Source organism: Polyodon spathula, chromosome 1 (assembly GCF_017654505.1).
Source record: "Polyodon spathula isolate WHYD16114869_AA chromosome 1, ASM1765450v1, whole genome shotgun sequence".
NCBI classification, from domain to species: domain Eukaryota; kingdom Metazoa; phylum Chordata; class Actinopteri; order Acipenseriformes; family Polyodontidae; genus Polyodon; species Polyodon spathula.
The window spans coordinates 85753391-85778984 of NC_054534.1; the positions used below are offsets into that span (position 1 = coordinate 85753391).

A 25594-nucleotide genomic window follows, 5' to 3' on the forward strand; every position below is an offset into this window, starting at 1 on the left:
GGACCACCAAGCTAAGTTTGAGCTGGCATTATCACAGCTGCTTTCCAGTCCTTTCAGATCCTATAAAAGGGAGGCTCAATGTCAGAGTAGCTTTTATCATCTTCTCACTCAAGCTCTTTTGGGACCACGGCAGGGAGAGCTTGCAATACATCGGTGACAGCAAGGACAACATGATTAAAACAGCATGCTTTACACTTACAGGAGTCTGTTGTGTCAATCAATAGGTACAGCCCTGAGACTGATTCAAACAGTGTTAAAAAGGTAGCGAAGAGAAAGTAAAACTTTTTTTTTTTTTTTTCCTGCAGATTAACTGCTAGCGATAATAATAATTTAAAAAAAATACATTTTGGACATATTTAAAAAGGTTGTCATATACCCATGATGAAAATAGATTTACACAGTAGGTGTTGCTTGAAAGAACGTTACATACAGTTCAAAAACTCTAAAAAGGAAACAAATGATGTTTGCTTTGCTCTCCTGAGCTAAAACAAAGCTTTTTGCACATGCCACTCTTCTCAACAGATCAGTTTCCAACAGATCAATACTTCTTTTTACATAAGAACATAAGAAAGTTTACCAACATCTTTAACTTAATTTAGCATCTTTTGGTAACATGGGCTATGGACCTTGATGTTTCCACCCTCTTAATCGAAAGCAACATACATTGCAATCAAGTGAAGAACAATGAAATTGCACAATACTTGTGGGCACCACTGCATTTTCCCAAACCAAACACACATGAAGGCAACCATCCCACTTTACCCTCCTAACCTAAATACAAATGGAATGTAATACATGACTAACTACAGCACTTTATATTGTCACTCTGTGATTTATAGCTTTTAATTTATTGTTATTTTTTTAAATAATATAACCTTTCCCTAATTGGCTCTTCCAGTGCAATTATATTTCCCTGGATTAAATAAATCATAATAATTTAAACTCAAGAGCCCAATCTAAACAAAAGAGCCCACAGATAATAAGGTTGTTTTATTGGTCAGGACAAGCTAACTGAAGACCTATCTGTGTCCATGTGTTTTATATACCTTTTTACTCTTGAAGCCAAAACTTTTATAACATTACCATAATTCAACAAGACCAATAAAAAAAGAAAGATCTGAATCAGACAGACCAAATTTAAAACTTTGCGTGATGCACATTTTTTAAAGGATTGGGGAGCCATATCTACAAAAAAAAAAAAAAGTACAAAGAGCAATGGAAAGAAATATGTGATTCCCATTCCCTGAAATAAATTTCAGCCAGAAATATATTTTTTTCTTCTTAATTCTTGATGAAACATGATAATGAGTGGTGGAAAAGAATTACAAAGCTCCTTTGAAGCAAACAGCGGCCACCATGTGACATCTCGAGCTGGTAATAAATAACCTCATTCGTTCCAAGCAGTGCCATAATCTGAGACAGCACATCACAGCTCTGCCTCTGTGCAAGCACATTGGGCATATTACCTTTCTTGAGTATGTAGCAACAGGAAAAAGCAAGTTAACAGCATGTTTATAATTACATTTATTCTGATCGACTCAGTCCCATTGCAAATATTAAAAACAACGGTAATATAAACCAAAAATCCATCAAGGAAAAGCATGTTCTTTTTTGTTTTTCATTAGAAATTGCTTCTTGGTCACTTAATTTTAATTTGTTCTATTAAAAAAATGTACCAGTAAATACAATCCAACTCATTTTCCCAGTTAAAAAACTAAAAAGTTAAATATAAAGATACATATTAGGATTTTTAGAGAAAAAAAAATAGAATACAGCATTGCCAGTGAGATTAAACCATGTACTGAGGAAAAACACTTAATTCCTTATAGCATAACAAGGATAAGAGTAAACCGAGGTCACATTTCTCAGGAAGCCTAATATAATCAAAGTTTCATTTTGTCTGTTTTCATTACTGTCTGTTGTCTTATTGTAATAATGATCATAGTTTGCTTCAGTGTAAGCCTAGGATGGATAGATGTTAACTCAGATTAGCCTCAGTCACCACGAGTGCCCTTGAATACCCACTGTGTATACAGTATCTACTGACCAGCAGCCAGTGGACAATATCCTGCAACAGCACAACATTATTTTGTTCGCCCCTTATGACCACCCAACTGAAGGCAATCAACCAACATTGTTACAGAGAAAAGCAACCCCCCCCCCCCAATTATCAATATAATCAAGAACTACAAAATCTCTACGTATCTAGTATCTAGTTGTATTAGTGTTTTCATCCACTGCCTTACACGGATGTTGAATGTTTTATTCTCCTCTATAACTTGAACAGTACACTTCCAAGAAAACAAAACCTTTTGCAGGTACTATATATTACTGGTTGGCATGGGGGGTAATTCCCCTAACTACTTATGCCAAGGTCTTTGGTGCTCTTTATATATAAAGTTATGGGATTTTCATAATTATAATAATCACCTACTTAACAGGATACCCAAGTGTTTTTTAGTTTTTTTTTAATTGGCAATCTAGTAAGCAGGCTGTAGCAATTAATTTCTGCAAAATATCTATAAACAAATATCCAAATGAATCATTAAATATATATTACTGCTATCTCTATCTTCAAGGATAATGTTATGAACACAATTTCAATCTGCTTGCACTAATTGTAATCCTTTTTTCATAATACCACAGTGTCTAATTTCAACAATCAATTTTGCCAACCCATGAGAGACTTCAAAATGATCTGATTTATTATTGGACTTACAACAAAACAATATTTTTTAAAGAAAAGGAGCTTTATGTTTACATCTTGTCTTTCATGTGTATTTATGCTCAGAGCATGAATAGTAGAAAATCATGTATTTCCCCATAATTTTCTCAATATAGCATGCACCTTTAAAATATATTGCATGTTCTTTATGGGTTGTGCACTGTATATGAGTTACACAATATAAAAAGGTTATTGTATTCTACATTTTATAGTAATATACAGGAAGTGTGTATTGTAAATTAGGTGCACATTAGACAAAGGATGTCACCCAGGATGGCTCAGTCATGTGCATTATACAATGGCTGTGTGATATACAAAGTGTGGGCGTTATACAAAGAGTATGTGTTACATGTAAAAATGACTGTAGAGTATACAGTACTTTTGATAAATACCAGCTTTCTTTTAAGTTTATATGTACAGCTTCTGCTGTTCTATCGTCATCATTGCTTCCACAGCTGGCAATGCGAGCACAGGACACTGTAAATCCTGACAGAACTCCAGTAGTTTTTGTGAATAACGTGATTGGGAAAAACAAGTAACAGTTGTTTTACATTTCAGTAGAGTGTTTCCTGTGTGTTAGGATACAGAAATATGATGCTGGTATAAATTCTGAGCACTAGGAAAAAAAAAAAAAAAAAAAACTTGGAAGACCTGTATGGTATTGAACAGTGTCAGAAGAACCTGTACAGAGAAATAAAGGTTCTTTCGTGCAGGATACACAGTGCTGTGATTGACTAATGATGAAGGCATCATTTATCACTTCTACAAAAACAACTTGCTATGCATTACTGTCCTAAGTCCACACTTTAATTCCTCTCTCTCATTATCTGCACCTAAGGAAATAACAAATAAGCTAAATAAGTAAATATTTTACCCTAGAAAGCATATGCTTCCAACAGAAACTAACATTTCTCTTGCCACTTGATTGGAATGGTTGATACAAGGAAAATAGCACTTCACCAAGAAGTCCAACAAGGCACAGGCAGGACACAGGGGCTACTGTTCCCATTCAAAGCTTTGTTTTAAATCTCTCTTGTTGTTTCTCAACAAACCATGGCACAATGCTGCTGCACGCTCCCCTCCCCATACTGGCCTATCAGTCTCTGAATAGCAAAGCAGTCCGGAATCAGTCTTCCCATGAAAATCAAGTCAATGCCCTACCTCCCCATCCCTTGTGAAGTGGATGACAGCCATCATTTTTTATTCAGTTTCTCACGTGTTGAGACTGTTCGCTCTGCTCGTTTGCCAATATAAAATGCATTAATTCCTTCTATGTGAGCTCACCGTGAATGATCTGATTGTGGCCGATTAGACATAGTTTTTTAGCTGCCCAGAAAAAAAATATTCAGGGAATGTTAAGACATTTTTCACCCAAAGTCTACTCCAGCCTTATGATCCAATCAAGTGGAAGAGAAGCAGTCTTTGTTTCCTTTGGCCCATCCAAAAAAGTGCACCAATAAAAACTGTAAAGATTTTGCCAACCTTTTGTCACCCTAAAAGGGCTGGTTTAGTCAATTGCTGTCAGATCAAGAAAACAGAAAGAAAAACACTGCTGTAGCTGTTTATAAAAACACTTTTCTCTGGCCAACTCAGAAGTCTGATACACCGAATTACACAGTTACTTTTAAAGGATTTGCATTTAAAAGATTGTATCCAGGCCTGAATACAGGTCGTTTCCCTGTGACCATAGAAACATTAGAAAAGGTGGAAAATTCAGTCCACTGAACTTCAAATAACTTTATTAAAGTGTCACTAATCAGAACCAAAAGACACAGGGTTTTAGTGTTTGGGCTAAGGAACTGAATAACCCTCAAAAGCCTAATGACCTCCTAAGAGCATTACTTCAACGACAAATTAAATAAGAAAACCATCATTGCGCACGCCAAAAAGATTAATACCCTGAAAATTGCAAGCTTCCTTCTGAACCCTGACTCTCAGCAAAACTAAAGGTCGGTTTAAAAAGAAAAGGTTGCTTAATTTCAGAAAAACACAAAATCCCACATTTTATAGTATAACTGCACAGGGTTGTTATGTTGCACTAGTACAGATACAAAAAGTGACCTAAAACTCCACTGCAGGTCACACGTGCAAAGTCTTAGTGGGATCATCTGGACCCAATTTTCACAATTCTACATTTGCACTTACTGTATGAAACATCATTAGCTTCTTTCTGAGGTGCAGAATTTGCTTGAACAGAAATATTGGTGATAAGAAGCTAAACCCTAAAATCTAATCTGTGAAGTGATACATTATATAAATATATTTATTGGGGATATTTGCACTACTGAAAAAAGTCAGTCAAGGGATCAAATAAGGAACATTTTGTTCTGAAACGGCAAAACAACAGTGTTGTATTTCATCAGGTGGCAATAGCAACCTATTTCAAAAGCATATAAAATTATCTAACAAGTACATGGCTGGCTTCATCAAACAAGTTTTTAAATGGAAACGGGTTTGTCCGACATGGCTGACATTATGGATAAGTTGTTTATTACTCTTATGTTTTCCATTGTAGAATATTATTTCATCAGTATAGGATGCCATGGCTTTCCCATCCATCACAGTCTAAAAGTACGAATGTGGGCTATAGGTATCATTTATTATAATTCAATATCCATTTCTGGTTTCCTGTATGAAAAATGCTTGAAAATTGTTTCATGGTTTTGACAAACTAGTTTCAATCTCATGAGGACTATAGTTCCAGGAAAACATTTTAGTTTTTACTAAATTCATTTAATTAAGTCTGAAAGTTTTTTTAATGAAGTTTTTTTTTAGATGGATGCTCTGTCAGTGTATGCATTGTTTATTTTTCTTTCTGCTGAAAAAAAAAAACAAACACTGAAAATAATATGTAAGAGCATATTAAATTTATTAAGGATAGTGAAGCATTTTTTTTAGCGCCTGCTTTAAAGCAATTGCTAACATAACACTGTATAATGGAATAACAACTCTGTGCATAATCCCTAACTAACAATAGCAAGAGTATATAAAAGACCCCATGTCCTCCTTGCAAGATGTACCATAGTGCATTCATTGTATGGCTGTAGAAAGTATTAGTAATCTTCCAACAAAGGCATTTGCTATGCAATCTCTCTAACGGACCTCTACATTATAAAAGATTGTATCCCTCCGGTGGCCAAACCCCACCGTGAAAGTGGGGAACTCATTTGCATCAGATAAAACAGCTTCAAACAACTATGTTCGAATGCAACAAAGCATTTTCTGAAATGTATTCTTTTTTTATGGGCCCACTGATATCAATACCAAGGACTAAAAGTTCTTCAGATCCTGAAGCATGTCATGATCATAAACCAAAATATTTACAGAGGGATTGTTGGACAATTTTGTGTGGAATTTGAATTCGTGCCCATCTATGATTCAAAAATACATATGTGATACCAGCATGACCCAAATATATTCTATACATTATATTTTGAATTATAAAAAAGCATGGAAATGAGTGCCATATTTCAAACATTTAGGTATTTTTCAGGGACGGTTTTGAGTTCCTTTATTTTATATTTTTAAATAACATTGTCATTTAGTCATGTTAAAGTTAGGTTTAAAAGTGGTCGTGTTTTGTACCTCACTCTTTTCTACATATTTTTTGAAAGCAGCCAGCATGTTTTTGCAGAAGAGGAAAGTCCTAATTTTAAACAGGACTGTGTCTGATATTCAAAAGAAACCCAATGCAGCAGGCAGACAGGTCATTTGACAGTTAGAAGATCAAACTACTGGTTTATGATTAATTCCATATGGCCAATCAAAATGATATATCAAAGTGGTTCCAAGCCTGCCTGCTTTCTAGTGGCATGCACTAAATCCAATAGCCTTACTCAGTGTACTTGGTGAACATAACCAGTGCAGATGAAGTTACCACTCTGTACCTGAATCATTATTGTATGAAATAGTGCGTACACACACACACACACACACACACACACACATACACACACACACACACATACATACACACACTACATGCATTTTATTTATGAGGTAAAAAAAAAAAAAAAAAAAAAAAAATTGGGAAAACATTGAATTAAAGTATGGAAAAACCATTGTTGCTTTTAAAGGAGCTGGCAATTCACAAAGTAGTTAGGCAAAAACTCCAAACAAAGCCACTGGAAAAGGAAGGACAGAGATGTCAACTTTTATATTTCTTGTGACACATTTATTTAAGAAACATGAATACTGGGTTGTTTTAAGAGTATGGTGTCAAAAACTAATTTCTCATTGGTTTTCAACAGTCTTTAGTGTTGCACTGTATTGCCCAATTGAAGGACATGAAGTAAAAAAGCATGTTAGCCTCTCCCTCCCGCTGTTTTAGTGAGTGCATCACTGGTGCGGGAAACAGAGCAGTCAGACAGGATACAAACGAATATTTCTGTTCTGCTTTAAAATACATTTCTTTAATTTAATACAAAATTACCAAACACTTTACATCACAATAATAATAATAATAATAATAATAAATAATAATAAAAATAATAATAATAATAATAATAATATAATAATAATAATAATAATAATAATAATAATAATCAGCTTTTACAACTATTTTGAAACATGAATACTGCTTCTCTTAAATTAACAATCTGATTACTCCAATTCAGTATCTGACTGCAATTAACAGCCATAACATTTTTTATAATCAGTGATTTACTATATGTATATGAAACCACAGTCATGACTGACTGCTGCAAACCAATTTTGGGTCTTTGGGCGCTTGATGTTAAATAATATCCATATCATTATTAATGGCTGGTAAGCATGTTAGATGTCAGACAAATAAAGGCAACATGCAGAGATGTTGCACTGCCAGTCACATTCTCTGTTGGTGCTTGTCTCACACAGTTGGTACAGTATTGCAGCTGCCAAGACCAAGGTTTGCCTGTTTGTCATTTAAGACCTGCCAGATTGCAAGAAATAGTCACAAACTACAGGTTATTGTTTGTATTCTAAAAGTTTTTTTTAACAGTACCTTAATAGACCACAACACATGCAATAAACCCACATGTGTCTGGTCACTGAGACAGGTTTCCTAATTCAGTTCATTATTTAAATTGATCAATTAAAAAAATAAACTTCCCATTGAATCACACACTAAACAAAAATGATGAATTCCCACCCAACCCTTTTGAAACAACTGTTTTTTTAGGCTCTTTCTAGCCTCTACACTGTATAGTAAAATAAACTATAGTGATTCACTAATGTCTATTAATGAGGCTATAAGTCTGAATCTTGGAACTGCTGATTATTCAGTCATGCAATGCCAAAACGCAATCAAATATCTCTATAATAGTAAATAAAGCACGACACATGCAGCTATCAGGGTGTGTATGTACTGTACTATAGCAATAATGTCTGCTTCATTGGTTATTTCCACTTATGTAGTTTTGATTTGAGAACCACTGTAACGGAAACTGACAAATTAGTGATCATCTATTTTAATTGATGACTTTAGCAAGCCCCACATGCAGTTCATTTCAAATAGTATGAGAAAAGGAACACATAGCAATAAATGTTAGACTATTTATGTTGTTTAAGATGCCTAATTAAAACAAAGTGGTCAAAATATCTATTGTTTTTATATCACTGATTACTGACAGGAAAATTAAATGCTTACACCCTGAGGTTTTAATGTATGAAGGTTATAAATGACAGATCTTGAAATGTTCTAATACAGTTGCACACTATTGTGTATATCATGCATATATAATTTATTTTATGCTTTTTTTTTTTTTTAAATGTTATATACATATAACATCACTGACTATTTACCCGTTAGGAAGAAGAAAAGGAAAGGGAAATTAGTGAATCATTAACTTCGTTCTTTATGCATAAAAGCCCTTCTGTCTACCTAATTAATCAATGTCACAAGCAAGTATAAAAAGAATCATATGCAGTGTTAAATCAATTCACCATCTATTCTAACAAGCTTCCAAACTTTGGACAAATGGTATGGGAAATTAACAAAACACAAAAGACTTGCTGTTTGATGTGTGATCATGCAGACAGTATTTCTATCTATCTAATCTGCCTACAAAGTATCCAAAGTACGTATTATGTGTGAATCTACACTTACTCATTTGAAACTTTATAAATATATGCAATTTTTTTTTTTTGTTTTTTTTTTGTTGTGTACAGTAACTTCTAAAACTTAAAGCTTAACCAAAACACTATTTAAAAAGAGATCAAACAAATAATGCTGACTTGGGCAGCCACTTACCTGCCCATACTGCATAAAGCAATGACCTGTGATGTCACATGCGGTCCTGAGTCCACACAATATAATCACTTGCAGCAGCGACAGATGTGATGGGAAAACAGAATTAAGAAAATAATTGAGACCCCTATCCACCACCGATTCTAGCATTGGTGTGTTACTGTATGTTATAAAGCAATAAGTTGCTTTTACTTTCATTTGACAGCTTAAACACATTGCTCTCAGGGGCCCTTTTATGACTAACAGCTCCAAGAATTATTTTGAACTTTGTACTGAGTGTCATTTTTGAAAACATTGCAAGGAAATTGAAAACCTCACTGGCTATAGTTACAGTTACTTTTAAAAACAAGTTCTGGTTTTCTCATGCTTAAAACTGAATGTGAAAAGAGGTAATTATTTGTGTCTTATTATTTCAAACACTGGTGCCGGCAACTTTATGAACTCAGAACAGTTACACTTTCATACTGTTTCGTAAAAATCTAACTTTCCCCTAACAACACCCTGTTATTACAAAGCACAGGCACCCCAATCACAGAAGCGAACTTCAGCCACGTTGAGCGCAGCAATACTGACAAATCTGTTTTCCAGATGTATTCAATTAGACAGTAAAATGGAGGAAAAGTCAGCTTTTACTAGCCAGCCAGTTAGAGTGGGTTTTCTGCAAGGCAGCACTTACCAAGAAGCATTAAACAATATGTTGTTTTGACTCTGGGTCAGTAAAACAACATGCTCCAGAAAAGAAAAGAATTGAGCTGGGTTTTATTTAATTATTTTTAGCACATGCATTCCCAACAAACACCTCATTATAATACTGACATGTTTATAAAACAAAAAACAAAAAAGGATTGGCACAGGTATCTATGCTAATAAATGTAAATAATTATAAAATTCTGTAAACAAGCTATCTTTTATCAATTAATAATATAACATATTTTGTGCATATGTTTAGTGTAATAGGTAAACAAAAACAAGAAACCCTGTCATGCCACATATTATGTCCTTTTAAAATGACGGTGAGGCTATATGCCAAACAATGATTACTCTGAGGTTGATCCTTCTTTTCTACATATGAATATTAAAATGCAAAAGAAAATGAATTGTCGGCAAATTCTTTGTGCTGTATATGCATTACTTTGAGTTCAAACAGAAACATGAATCAGTACCTGCACTATGACTATCTGTTTCTACTACTAACCTCTTACTACTGCCAAAGTAAGCCTTTACTAAATAATATGAGCTTAACTATGTATACTCCATTGAAAATAACCTACGACTTACTCCAGTTTCTGCTTTCAAATATTCCACTTGAATAGTCAGGTAAAGATACTATTTGATACTCTGCTCAAAATCCCTTTAATATTGATACTCTATCAAAACCACACCAAGTTTAAATCGTAAGGGGGCATTTTGAAATAATAAGCCTATTGTGTCCCCAACTGATCCAATAACCTAAATCACTGGCCAATCGCCCCCTCCATAGCTTTACAGAATACCATACAGTTTAGAAGAAACACATTACATTACATTTTCTGTATCCCATGTTGTCTGTATGTTTTTAAAATTTCATGAATCAGCTGTATACATTTTATCAACATTTACTCGGGATTGTTCGCCACAAGAAAAAAAAAAAAAAAAGGCTACCAAGAAACCAGATCACTCTCCCTCCGGCAGCGGTTTTATGTTCTCACAGCACGCCGCTCATTTAAATCAGTGCACCAGCACGTTTGCAGGCGGGACCATAAACTGGACATGCCGCGATGTTTAAAAGTAAAAAGATCTTTCTGCTGGCGAACTTTCCCGGGTAAAAGTTTTCAACATTTAAAAGATAAATCTTTGTTTTAAAAAGAAATACATATTTTCTTATTAAAAATTTATTTTGAGAATCAAGATTTAGCTGTTCGCAAATAAATCAGGATTTTGTGAACTTAAATATTTAACTAAAACTAAAAACAAGATTTAACTTGCCAGGTAAATCTGGCGTTTGTATGCAAATGAGCCCCGCCCACTTTGTGTTTTTTACGTCACTATTCTTAGGGTCAGACGAAATACTGTATATCGCCGGTCTTCGGTCAGGTTCACGTTCAGACAGACAGACATGGCGGTTTCCAATAATTTACATGAAATTATCGAGCGTGCAGTTGTTGCTGGTATAACGGGGGGATTTTTTCTCGCCGGCGTTATGTTGGTCCAACAAAAACGTCCCGTCTATTATGATAAATTATCTGTCATCTGCGAGAAATGACGGGCCGTCAGGGTAACAAGGGTAACCAATAAGCACGGCTGTTGATGTCACGTGGTAAAAGTCATTTAAACAACTTGGTTTCTGTAGTTATGTAGCAATGTGAGTGCATTTACAAATTGATAGCTCTGTGTGAGAAATATGTTTATATAATACGAAAAAGAAAGTGCATGAGAAATTGCCCCTGAGATTAACATGTCAGGTGAGGTTTTGATATTTAGATGTGAAAAGACCAGGCCAAACAGACCTAAAGGCCAATCTCTAATATTAGAAAATACATTTTGAAATTACATTTAAAAAATGTAGTCTATCCCTCACTAAAGCAGACACATCAGGAGACAGATAGATTGTCAAAAAATGGGGTGTCTAGTTTAAAACACACACACACACACACACACACACATACGTGCTTCATTTATTTGAAATAAATAAGTACATAAACTTAAATAAATATCTACAGCTATAGAGCATTTTCTTTATACTTAGCGAATAGGCTACTGGTAATAAAAAAAAAATATGTTGTGATGCTTTGTTCACATTACTGTACACTGCAAAAATTTAAAATAAATAATTTAGTCCTACTTCGTAGACAATTAATATAACAGATAATGTTGCACTGACACGCTATGATACTGTAGTGCTGTGTAAAAATAAAGCAGACTCACAAAAGCAGGGTCTTTGTTTTCCAAAATTTACAGTTTATTTTTTTATTTTTTTACAATAAACTGAACTGCTGTTAGCCACGGTCCACGCCAAAATAATAAAACCCTTAAATTAGTATTTCTCTTAATTTGTTTCGGTTATTCTCTGTCTTCCACTACACTTCTCATATACAGAATCCTCTTGCCAGCTTGCCGGTTGACCGGGTCGTTACAATATTAAGTACAGTACCTTACATATATGGCACACTCTTTAAAAAAATTACATTGTACGCCGATCTGCTATAATTTTTGATTGGTATATGCTACTATAGTCCATATAATATGTGTGTGTGTGTGTACACACAGCATATTAACTGTTTTTCAAACCAAGAGCTGCAGAAGCACATAAAACCGGCAGTTCTCCTTCTGCCATTCTTTCACTAAATGACAAAAATCGGCCCGTGTATGGTGAGAAGGTTCTCACGATAAATCACTGACGACACATCGCCGGCGACATAAATCGCCCCGTGTATGGTGGACTTTACACCAGCAGCAACTGCACGCTCGATAATTTCATGTAAATTATATTGGAATCGGCCATGATGTCTGTCTGAACGTGAACCTGATCGAAGACCGGGGATATACAGTTTATCATCCTCCCCTACTAAGAATGCTGACGTAAAAAGCACAAAGCAGGCGGAGCTTATTTGCATACAAACTCCAGATTTAGCTGGTCAGTAAATATTTAGCTAAATATTAAATATATTATATATATATATAATATATATATATATATATATATATATATATATATATATATATATATATAAAATTATAGCATTTAATACAAAACTTGCTAAATATTATAAAATTAGATAAATGATGATATAGACTTACAAGATTTAAGAAATGATATCTTGTACACATTTAAGATCTTTGTATATATATATATAGATATATATATATATCTATATCTATATATATATATATTTGTAATATATGCAAGATATATTTATAATTCTGGGGAAAAAAGACTTAAACTGAATTGTATTAACGTTTTTTTTTTTTTTTTTTTTTTTTTGTTTTACACATGGCACCATGACAGTGTTCAAGAAACACATAGGCTTTTGTTGTATCGGGTTGTACATATCGCACAATTTTTCCCAGTATATTCCCAACTATAAAAAATATTTGGATATTCACCTATTATTTGTTATAAACAATCTCTTTTTTTTTTTTTTTATTTATATGAAAATTCCTCCTCTTCAATAAATGTCAAGTTTCATGTGGGAAGCACAAGTGTTTCCTTTATGTATTGATACAACAACCCTTATGGTTTTTATCAAATAAGGATTGAATTAAAATGCTATAAATCACTGTTCCATTAAAGAAAGTACAAGAACACCGTAGTGTAGAATGCTAGTATTCTGCACTTATACAAAAAAGAAAGAAACATTTAACTAACTGCACTGTACCATTTTGTAAGTACCTCATAACATAATATGCAAACTTTACAAAAACAAAACTGATATACTACATTTAAAAGCAGCAGAAGCAAAGACCAAGTAAGAATTGTAGCAACATGCTGAGGAATATGAATTCAACTTTAGAAAATTGAGAATAATAGCATCTTGTGTTAGAGCCACCACTGACATAAATGAAAAGCATCTGTGAGCTGTAGTTTGCTTTAGCTTGTAGTGGACATTAATAATACAGTTTTCTACAACAGTAGTGGCTTCAGCTGAAGGCAGTGGCACTTAACTAATGAATAACAGGTTAAATGACATACCATTAAAGTCCACTACAGAGATGGGTTTCAAATTACAATTGGGTTTTCATTTACCAGCTATTTTGCACTGCGGTGCATATCACCTTATTTTCAGTTTAATGGTTGTCAGACAAGTCTTTGATATGACCTGATGGGTTGATGGAATACAAAAAAATATATTTTGTAGGCATAAAACTTGTTTAGACTTTTGTTAAAGAAACCAACAACATTCTAATACACTTGCATAAATATCAGGGTCTTTGACTGGCTCATCTGGTAAAAGCACAGCCGTGTGGTGCGCAGGGCGAGTCATACAGCTCAGGTTCAAGTCCTGGGTGTGCGAATAGGCTGGTCTTCACTGGGGACTTCTAAAGGAGCGTGGCATTGGCTCTAGAGCTCCTGCGGGTTAAGGAGGCCACACCGACAGGGAATGCTTCTCTTAATCAAACTATAGCGACCCATGCTGGCCAGGCGCCTAGTGAGCTCAAAGGCGGTCACCTGCAGGTCTGGTCTTTGCCTCCAGAGGTCAGAAGCTCACTGACATCCGCTCTCGTGATCCTGCGTGAAAAAGGAAGCAGGCTTGGTGGTAGGTTTGGAGGACGCCCACTGAGCCTTTGGGTCTCCTGAGCCTTGTGGGGAATTGCTGTGGTGAGGGGAAAAGCAATTGGGCATTCCAAATTGGGAGAAAAGGGGGTAAATTAATAATTGGACACACTACAATAAAAAAAGGTAAAAAATAGAAATAAAAACGTTCTAAATAACATCTTTGGAATAAAGAAGCAGATTAATATGACTGTATCTTATTAAGTGCAGATACATGTAAATAGCGCATGCAGTCACCCCTCAGGTTTATTTAAAGTGGTTAAGTTTGGATTTTTCAAATCATTCTAACCAGACCAGCCGCCCTCACTGCTTTGGTCTGTTGAGGCCCTGTCTGGGTGCAGTACTATGGCCAGCCGCCTAATCAGTAACTGTTGCAGAACATAGAACCACATGCTCAGCACTAAATGAGTACAGAACACCATTACATTCATGTATTTACTTGTTAAATATGTATGTATATTATATATACACATACATATTTAATAAGATATGTTTAATTGAAAAAAAAAAAAATGTGTAAATGTTATCAGCATAACAAAAACGTTATTTGTTTTGCATCTGAGATATTCTGATTAATTCTTTTATGATGCTCATCCTCCATCCTCTGGTGCTTTACCGCTTACAGACTAATAGATAGGACACATGCTGAGATCAAGAAAACATACAGAAATAAGATCCACATGCACTGTCCATGTGTTCGGTAGACAAAAAAAAAAAAAAAAAAATACTGTAAATGAGGCATGACAATCAAATCCACAGTAGAAAGTAATGTATCTCTGAAATAAAAATAAGTTGTCCACAAGAATTTCTTTGCAGATGCACCTCAGGCATTGCCAAGGATTTTTGCACTCTAAACTTTAAATTGCTCATTTGTACTGTAGAATGCTGTTTAAATATATTAATTTTCTGTCAATACTGCAAAGAGTAATTTGATTAAATATTTGTGGATTGCTACATTCTAGCAAGACCCTCTCAAATTAGGTTGTATTCCTTCAGTACGGTAATAAATCAGTGTCATCTATTTGTTTGCCAAAAAAGAGGCTAAATTTATTTCCCAGTTTGATGTTATTATATAAGATAAGAACCCCCCCTGTGCATTTGCTTCTTCATAATCAAGAACAGGGATACTCTTAAAACAACATAACATTTAAAAAAAAAAAAAAAAAAAAACATTAGCTGCAAGGCAAAGTTTGCTTCAGACTAGCTTTCTGATATTGACTGACTAATGTGTAGAATGAATGCACCTCATTGTTAGAAGTCTAAACGTTTTTTTAACACTTCAATGATCCCATTAACGTAACATATTCCTGGCATTGTTAACAGCTTTGACAGAAACTTTGCTGAATTTCAGCTGACCCCACCACCCTCTTCACAGACAAACACAGTACAAGAAAAAAAAAAAAAAATAGTAATAATGATAATTGAGTAATACATCCAAATGAGGAATTATTTATTTTAAATTGGGTTATTCCTAAACAAAACATAACATTTTATGTTTAACCTGGGCAGTCTAGGAAATGTCACAAAATAATAAACCAGTTTCAAACATTAGCTTAATTAATCTGCTGTAGACTGACCCCAAAGAGTTTGCTTAACTGTCAGGAGTTTGAGACATGTCAATCATTAAAGCAAAAAAATAAATGCAATGAATACCTAGGAACAGGCAGGTTAACAATATGATTAAAAAGAAACAGAAATCAAGCACAGTCGTTTACAATGGTAATTAGAGCATGCAGTGACATAATAAAAACTATTATATCCACTAACCACTTTTTGAAGTGCAAACCATTAAAAAAAAAAAAAAAAAGGTATATAAAAGTTACAGCAAATTAACAACATACTGGAAACGCATTTTTTTGTTTTTTGTTCAAAGGAAGGTACACAGCAAACAATGATGAGGCACTGATTGTCATCTATATTTTCTAATTACAAATTTGTGTCAAGGCTTTTCTTTCCAGCTGGATGATTTCTTGGGCTCCTATTCCTCTGCTCATAACCCTTTTAAACCCTTGTATTCTACATGACGCTGCTAAATCCTGTGCAGAGAATCTCCACTCACAGAGTGAGAAACAGAGACACTGTGTCGAGCAAACAATAATAAGAAACCTTTATCTACTCTGGCCATCTGTACTCCCTCAGTCCAAGTATACAGCCAGGAACGTGGAAGCTCCCGCCTACATAGTCCAGTCCTAGAAATAACAATTGCTCTCCCACTTCCTTCAGTCTCTGTCATTAAAAGGGTCAAGTGTTGCCTTAAATCTGTCACTGAAGGTGGCAAACAAAACAAAACAAAAAATCAGTTCTAGTTTTGTTTTTGGCTTCTCTGTTATCATTTGAACTGTCTTGTGTTTTCACAGTAAAATAACTGACTGTAACATTATAATATGGCTTTTGTAACAAGGTTTGTGTGCAGTGTAATATGTATATGCTGTGCACTACTGAATTCTCTATCATATTGCCTTTTGCAAAGGAAACTGTTTCCTGCCACTACAACTCAATGTGTTATGATAACCAATAAAAAGGCTATCACTGTGGACTCCACAACCTTAAGCCACCTAACGTCTCCAACCAAAACACCAAAGAAGGGCTACTTTCTGCTCCTTCAAACCCGTTCACAAGTGATTTCCTTGTACAGCAGGCTCACAGGGGTTTAAGGTTGTTTAAGATTGCAACCCTTGATACATTGATTACATCAAAGCCTCTTTGTTATTCTTATCTTAAAGAAAACAACACATATTTAGCAATCATTGCAAAATAAATGCTCATGAGAAGTTAAAATCTAATTGCTATCCTTTAGTAAACATTCAGCTGGATGTTCAACAGAGAGAGGGCAAATAAATTACTTTTTTTGGTTTTAACTTGCATGATAATTTTAGAGATGAGAACAGTAGTCTGTCATTTTGGCTGACAGGAAGGTAATTCCAGAATTATAAAATGATCATATTTATATGTTTGCTGATGTATGTAAGGGTATGCTTGTGCTGCATACGTTTTCTTTCACAATTTCAATGTATTATTGGTTTTAATGTGTGAAAGATATAGACAATAGATTTGTGCATTTTTAAATCTATTTTATATGACATCCTACTGATAAACACAGTATATTATTAATTCTTAAATTCCCAAACTTTCTTCTTACCTAAAAAAGCTGTAAATGCATCTAATTAGATTCAAACTTTTAAAACGTTATGCTAACATCACAAGGTTGATTATTTGATAATATGAAACCAACTTCTCAGAGAAGCACTGCAAAATAATGTTATTTGCTCTTGGAAAAAAACAAAAATACATTTAAAAAACTCAAAACATCAAACCTATACCAACATATTTTAGCTTCCAACTGAAAATTCCCAAATGCATTGAAATACCAACATTTGTTTTTGATTTAATGAGTGGTTGGTGCTCTCTGCCACCCAAGGTAGGTGTACTATTTCAGTGTTGAAGTTCATAGGACTTATTTTATATCCCCAAGGGAAAATTAAAAATAAGCTGAAGAGGTGCATTTTGTATGTATTTGGAAAGGATATCTTATGTTTCAGCATTTGTTGTATTTAAAGGAAAGGCCTAATTCTGGAAGCCTTAAAAGGTAACTCAATTTTATGGTCACTTATCCCCTGTAGAGCAAAACCAGTGACACAGGAAATGACCAAAAGACCACCCTGTTCAAAGGCTTTAAGTAAAACATTCTATACCACTAAAAAAAAAAAAAAAATCTACTTTTCATATTACGGTAGCATTATCCGCAGTATATTTTTGTATGAATTTTTAACTGGCACCATAATATTCCATGAGTGTTACAAATGATTAACATTTAACTAAGTTTAATACAAATATATTTTTTTTTATTTTGGGTTTTAAGCTCAGAAATATGTGCTCATGATCAAGCACCGGACAATACTGCACTCTTTCCCTTGGTCACAGAATTCACTGACAGATACATATATAAAAAACAGTGCTGAGGCTCTGCCAAGATCCATTTCACTTATCCTGTTACACTGAAATCTCAACCCTTGAAAGAGGTGAAAAGGGGAGTAGTCCTGTATGAGGCCCACTGCATCACTCATTCAGACAACAATGTACCCTGAAGTTATTTTACTGCTTGCTAGGTTAAAAAATGCAATTAATTAAATAGGGTTAAGAAACAGATCATTTTTTTTTGTTTTCTTTTATAATTTATTTTATTTTATTTTATAAAAAATGAAATATGTAGACTCTGTTAACAAAGCTTTAATGTCATTTAAAGAATGTTTTTTTATAGTTTTGTTTTGATGAATTAAATACAGTTTGATATTTCTGAACCTGTTCTGCACAGAATTGACTTCTTTAACAACAGCCAAAAGCAGTTTCATGAGCCTTTTTAGTGCCATTTTATGTAATCAGCATATTACTCCATATTATATGATATTTTGGAATCAAAATATGGTTGTAAATAATAATAAAAAATGGTTGTAATAATATTTAATAAATAATTTAAAAATCACATACCTCAGCTCTTTGCGTCTTGGGCAAGCTTGCATCTTTCTCTATTGCATATACATCCACAAGGTACAGGTTGGAGCCTCTCTCTCTGTCCAGGACAGCAGCAGTTTGGATGATACCAGTATGGCGTCCAACGGTGAAAAGCCGGCCAACAGGTTTTCCATCACAGCGCACTGACACTATGAAAAATTCCACTAAGGCTTCAGAGCCTCTGGGACTAGATGCATCCAATGAAATGACACTGGTCCCAACTGGTTCCCCTTCTCGTAAAATAGTTATGTATTTTGGCTGTGAAAAGACTGGTCCATCAGAACCCTTTAGGATAATGGTCAGTTCTGTGCTTGATGTTCTCCTTTCTGTCCCAAGGTCAGTGGCTGACACAATGAGACTGTATATTAGTTTAGAAAGTACCAGGGAAGATGCAACCCTGATGTCTCCACTGTAGCGGTCCATTATAAAGGTGTTGGAATCCCCACTCACAAGTTCATATTCAACTTCTCCATTAGCGCCTTCATCTGGGTCAAAAGCCACAATTGTGGTCAGGATTGAGCCAATCACAACAGTTGATTCAGCAACAAGTGCATTTTGGGATATAAATGTTGGAACATTATCATTTTGATCTGTTACCCAAATAGTTACATTCTTTAAGGCATAGCGCCTAAATTCTACTGGAACAGCCTGATCAGTGGCTTTGATAGTCAATTCGAAGAGATTGGTAAATTCACGATCAATTTCTGCATTTGTATATATTGTTCCACTTCCAGTATCTACAGAAAAATGGTTTCCCCTTGGTGTCTGTTGCACAATAGAATATTCCAGCTGGCCATTAATGTCTGCATCAGTATCATGAGCAGTTACAGTCATTATTGAGATACCAATAGGCATATTTTCCACAATGGATTTAAAAATATCACCAGCAGAGAAACTTGGAGGATTGTCATTAAAATCTCTGACATGTATAATTACTGGCATTGATGATGACCTTGGAGGTCTCCCATTGTCCTCTGCTGTTATGTTTAGTTTATAGAGAGACTGTGTTTCGAAATCCAAATTTTTTACAAGGAAAATGCTCCCGGTGTTCGAGCTGATGCTGAATGTCCCATGGTTGTTTGTTGCTGTAATGCTGTAAATTATTTCAGCATTATCACCTGAATCGGAATCAGTTGCAGTCACAGATGCTACTAGTTCTCCTATTCTCATATTCTCCAAGACATCCACAATCAAAGCAGATTTGGGGAATGAAGGAGAGTTGTCATTTTCATCGAGCACGTTGATGCTTAATACACAAGATGAAGAAAGTGCTGTACTTCCAGAATCCACAGCTGAAATTGTCAGGGAGTAAGAAGCAGTAGCTTCATGGTCAAGCTTTCCTACTAGTGTAACTTGCCCTGTGCTGCTGTCCATTGCAAACTGTTTTTCCTCATTCCCTTCACTGATATAGTAGCTGATCAACCCATTTTTACTTTCATCAACATCTGAGGCAGAGACTCTTAGCACCTGTGTCATATTGTGGGCTAATTCTGATATATTTGCCTGATATATGTCTTTTGTAAATTTGGGTGGATTGTCATTAATATCTCTGATATAAATCTGGACTTTAGCCTGATCTTTTAGTGGTTTGGGTAATCCTTGATCTGAAGATACAACTGTAAAGCTGAACACAGCAGCTCCTCTCTGCCTCATTAGCACCTCTCTGTCAAACTGTTGCATGCTAGTTAATTCCCCAGTAATGGCGTTTAACTCAAAATGTTGCTGTGGTGTTTCAAAGGCATACCTTACTTCACCATTAGGTCCAAAATCTTTGTCCTCAGCATAGACCCTTCCAACCAGTGACCCTCCCTTTTGTTCTTCCTCAAAATAAAATACATAGTTTGTACTGTTAAACAGGGGTCGGTTGTCATTCACATCTTCTAAAATAACAGTTACATTAACAGTAGCACTGAGTGGATCAACTGCTCTGTCTGCTGCAACCACAAGCAAATCGTACCTGTCCTGGTCTTCCCTATCTAAGTCTGCTTTAATGAACAACTGCCCATCTGGAAAAATGCCAAATGTATTTCTTACATTTCCTCCAAGGATATCATATGTAATCTCTCCATTTAAACCTGAGTCTTTGTCAGTGGCTTGTACTTTATAGAATCTAGTATTCACTGGTTCAGATTCCAAAATGGTGACTTCATATGAAAGTTGATCAAACATGGGTGGGTTATCATTTACGTCATATACATTTACAGTCACGATCAGGCTGGACGTGCGTTGAGGAACACCCATATCAGATGCTATAACCTCAATTTGATATGAACTTGTAGTTATTTCAAGTGGTCCAGTTAAAGTTATTTGTCCATGCTTTTCATTAATCTGGAAAAGTCCCTTTGGATTTTGCTTAAGGCTGTACAGTACCATACCATTTGGGCCTTCATCAGGATCAACAGCTTTAGTTTGAAATATTGTATGCCCGGCTTCCCAGTTTTCAACTGCATCGACATGTTCAACAGCATGAGGGAAGCGTGGTGCATTATCATTCAAATCCTTTACAGTAATGTTAACAATAGCTTCTCCAGTCACTTCTCCACCTCTCGCAATTACTTTTAGCTGATAAAATGCTTGTTCTTCTCTATCAATAGGACTAGTTGCACTGATTTGACCTGTGGCCCTGTTAATTGTAAACAGGCCTCTTTGATCCCCAGATGTGATTAAGTAAGAAATGTTGGTGTTCAGGTCAAGTGTGGAAGCAGAAACAGTGCCAATAGTGGAGCCAAGTTCAACATTTTCAAAGATAACAAAACTGTAGACACTGAGGCTAAAGGAAGGGGGATTGTCCTGTGTATCTATGACAGTAATTGTGACGATTGCCTGGCTTTGTGAGCGAAGGTTCTCACTATCAGCTGCAGTCACTTGCAGCTGGTATGCTGTTTTTTCTTCTCTGTCAAGTGAAACTCTAGTAGAGATTACACCAGTGTTACTTTTTATCTGGAATTTGAAAGTGTCCCCCGCTGTGATAAAATATCTAACAGTCCCATTCATTCCCAGGTCAGGGTCTGTTGCTGAGACAGTAGTGACATAAGAGCCAGGTGGTTCATTTTCCTTAATGTTAGCAAAATACTGGACTGGATAGAAAACAGGGCTGTTATCATTTATATCTTTTAAAGTTATGTTTACTTTAGTTAGTGAGGAAAGTGGAGGGGTGCCCAAATCTGTTGCTTGGATGAATAGCAGGTATGTCTCTTTCTCTTCTCTGTCTAATTCTGTTGCTGTTGTTAATCTCCCAGAAACTGGATCCAGACGGAAACGATTCTGAAACTGGGTTGGGGTTTCTGCATCAAAAGAAAACCGCACGGTACCATTGGCTCCTAAATCATTGTCTGTAGCTGATAGCACTAATATTTCAGTACCTGGTGGTGAATTTTCTGTTACAGAGATATGGTACAAACTCTGCATAAAAGTAGGAAGCTGGTCGTTTACATCAGTTATGCTTACTATGAGCTTAGTGTAAGAAATTTTGGGCTGGACACCTTGATCTTTGGCACTGATGTTCAGAACAATTTCTGATGCAATCTCCCTGTCCAATAAGGCAGCACTGGTCACCAAACCACTGTTTTCACTGATGTCAAACCAACCCAAACTATTTCCAGACACTATGGAGTATCGCAGGTTGGCATTTTGCCCAGAGTCACCATCTGTTGCTGAAACCCCTTTAATGTAGCTGCCTTTGGGTACATCTTCACTGATATCAACTCTGTACAGACTCTCTTGGAAAACAGGAGGATGATCATTAATGTCATTTACAAAAATAACCAAGCTAGCGAAAGAAGACCTTGCCACAGGTGAGCCATTGTCTGACACTGACACAGTCAGGTTGTAAGAAGAAATGCGTTCTCTATCCAAAACACTGGCCACTCTAATTAAACTTAAATTTGGAACAGGGGAGGTGTGAACCTCAAAGTGTCTTTGTTCATTCCCACCAAGAATTGAAACTGAAATATTCCCATTAGCAGAAGATGAGTCAGAATCTGAAACTGTCAATAGGGCCACTACAGTGCCAATCTGAGCATTTTCATCTACTGAAGCATATTTGGAACTAGTTGGGAAATATCTGAACTTAATCACTGGGTCATTATCATTAACGTCCAATAGTTTAATGGTTGCCTCTGACCTACCTGAAAGGGAAGGTACACCATTGTCCACAGCATGAATTGTTAAGGAGTATTGCTTTTTGCTTTCATAATCCAACGTTTCCTTTATGCTAATGGTACCTGCTTTAGGGTCAATTTGAAAAGGTGTCCCGTCGTCCAAGTAATACCTGATATCTCCATTCGCTCCCTCATCCTGGTCTTTTGCTGTTAACTGCAGAATGCTAGATCCAACCGCTGCATCTTCAAAAACACTTGTTTGATAATGGTTTTCATCAAAAACAGGTGGGTTGTCATTAATATCTTGAATAGTCACATTTACTTGCAAGAACCCATATTTTTTAGGTGTTCCTTTATCCTCCACTTTAACCAAGAGCTGGTAAAATGGGGTTGATTCTCTATCCAGGCCTCCAGTTGAAACCAAATGCAAAAAAGCCCCTTCTCCACTTGGATTGACTGTAATATCCAAACGGAATTTCTCGTCTTCGTTCCCCTTCACTATTTGGTAAGTTTTATGATCTACTCCATTGCTTCCAATATCCGAATCAGTGGCAGTGTCCAATATAACTTGCCTACCACTGCTTGCATCTTCTTTAAAAGACACCACAATAGATGGATCTGGAAACACGGGAGCGTTGTCATTAATATCCATTACCACAATTCTTACTTCTGTCGGATAGGTAGGTTGACTAGACAGGACCACCACGTTGATTACATCACTTTGCAAAAGTTCTCTGTCAATAACTGATGTGGTATAAATCTCACCTGTTGTCCCATTGATGGCAAATAGTCTATGGTTCTCACTAAATCTATAAGTAAAACTCGGTTTGGTTACTATGGTGCCCACACTGGTGCCAATAGCTTGTTCTTCCAGCACCTGAAACTCTTGGCGAAGTTGACTGGATGCAGCATTTTTCAAGCCCAAAGCCCACAATATTAACAAAACCATGTAAACTTTGTGAAAACTCCTACCTGAGAGCGCCATGGTAAAAGTCCAAATCCACCTTTCCAAGGCAACGTTCTTTACCACAATTCATCAACTTTGTTCAATTATATCCAACAAGGCATAATGTTAATATTGGCCCAACAGTCTAATATATGTGAAATACAATAGCCAGTTTCTTCTTTAGGTGTTTTTTTTTGTTTTGTTTTGTTTTGTTTTTACACCAACATCTGTCCCTCAACTCCAGAAATAAAGTTTAAATGCAGGTACAGTATGGTCTGTCAGTATACTCCTGTCCGCCTCCAGCTCGAAGAAAACAAAACACTATGTTCCAAGATCATCAGGTAGTACGGCAAATATATCCTGTACGTATCAGTTTAAAAAAAAAAAGACTAAAATCAAACCAAATAATTGGTATTTCAAAGTCTGTATTACTTCTGAACATACATTGTTTTGAAACCTCTGAAAGCAGCACTTGAGTACCCTATAATGTTTATTTTGTTGTATTTTATTTGTCCATGGATTTCATACAATTAGCACACAGTCCTTTACTGAATAGCTAACTTATTTATCCTTTTTCAACATTACTAAAAAAAAAAAACAAACAAACAAACAAAAAAGTATCCCGGTTCAGTGTAGATACACTTGCAACTGATTGAAGCAGCTCTCAAGTTATCACTAGTCCTCAGTCAGTCAGCGGGTTTGCTCTCTGCTACAGCACTATAACACAGCAGATACCTCTCTCATTCAGGCAAAGCTTTGCAGCAACTCAGCTCGACAATGCTCAGGTTTGCAAAGTCCCCCCTAACAGGCACGTTATTGGTTAGTTTGTCACGTCCAGCCCACTTGATGCATATTTCTGGCTCCAAAGGGATCACTTCTTTGTGTAGATTGATGCTTCCAATGCCAATCAGAAAAAGTGACAACCACTAAGAGGGAAGTGGGAGGAGTTATGTCTGGCTCCAGGACCGTTAGCTGTTATAATAACCCAAAGGGGATTAGGAGGGTTGTCTAGGAATGCGCAAGGTCCTGTTTTATTATTAACTGTTTCAGAACAGAGAATGGCTGTCAGGTTGCAGAAATTAGCTATTGTTTTAAAATAAGAAGTTTTTTGTCCTTTTTTTTTCTTTTTCTTTTTTCTTTTTTTTTGCCAGAGTGAAATGAGTATGTTATTTTTCTGACAAGTATGGGTGGATAAATTGCAGCACAAGCATGTAGTGTGTGAGTGTTTTAATTATGCATTATACTGTTTATCTTGTATCAGACTGACCTTGTACAAAAGAGAGCAGTTGATTCGGCATTATAATTAGTTTCTAAATTCACAAGTTACATTCTGTGTCAATACTTTCTGATTATAGATATTTCGAATGCTATTATTCTTTAAATGATATACTTTCAAATAAGAGCGGGTGCAGGAGATAATATTATTGTTTTAACTTGGTTGAAGTACTATCAATTCAAATTTATAATACGGGATGTTAAATTTTATTTTTTAATTAATGATACAGATATATCTTTATTTATACAAATACAGTACACACCAGCATATATGTAAATTATTATATATTTTAAACCTGCTGTGTTACTGCTGCATTTAATAAAATGATATAGACATTGAAAAGAATTCTAAAGTTACACCCTTCTACCGCAACTTCAAAACTGAAACTCTTGATGCTGGACTGACTGCAGTGGTTGAGCATTGTGGTGTAATTTATGGGTAAACAGTGCCCTCTAATGGCAGCTTGTGAGAAAGCTACTAATTATTTTTACCTACAGTTATGGACAAAAGTTTTGCATCACCCAATAAACTCATTTTGCTTCATAAAGTCGAATAAAA

At 35.5% G+C, this 25594-nt stretch overlaps 1 protein-coding gene across 1 annotated transcript in view; it reads right to left on the minus strand.

Moving 5' to 3' along the window:
- The window catches only part of LOC121323621 (protocadherin Fat 4), a 98570-nt gene extending 74248 nt beyond the window's left edge, over positions 1-24322 (minus strand). The window contains exon 1 of the mRNA XM_041264776.1: positions 18691-24322. Within this exon, the coding sequence (XP_041120710.1) occupies positions 18691-23799 (5109 nt within the window). The 5' untranslated portion in view covers positions 23800-24322. The remainder of the gene's footprint in view (positions 1-18690) is intronic.
- Positions 24323-25594: the final 1272 nt, after the last annotated feature.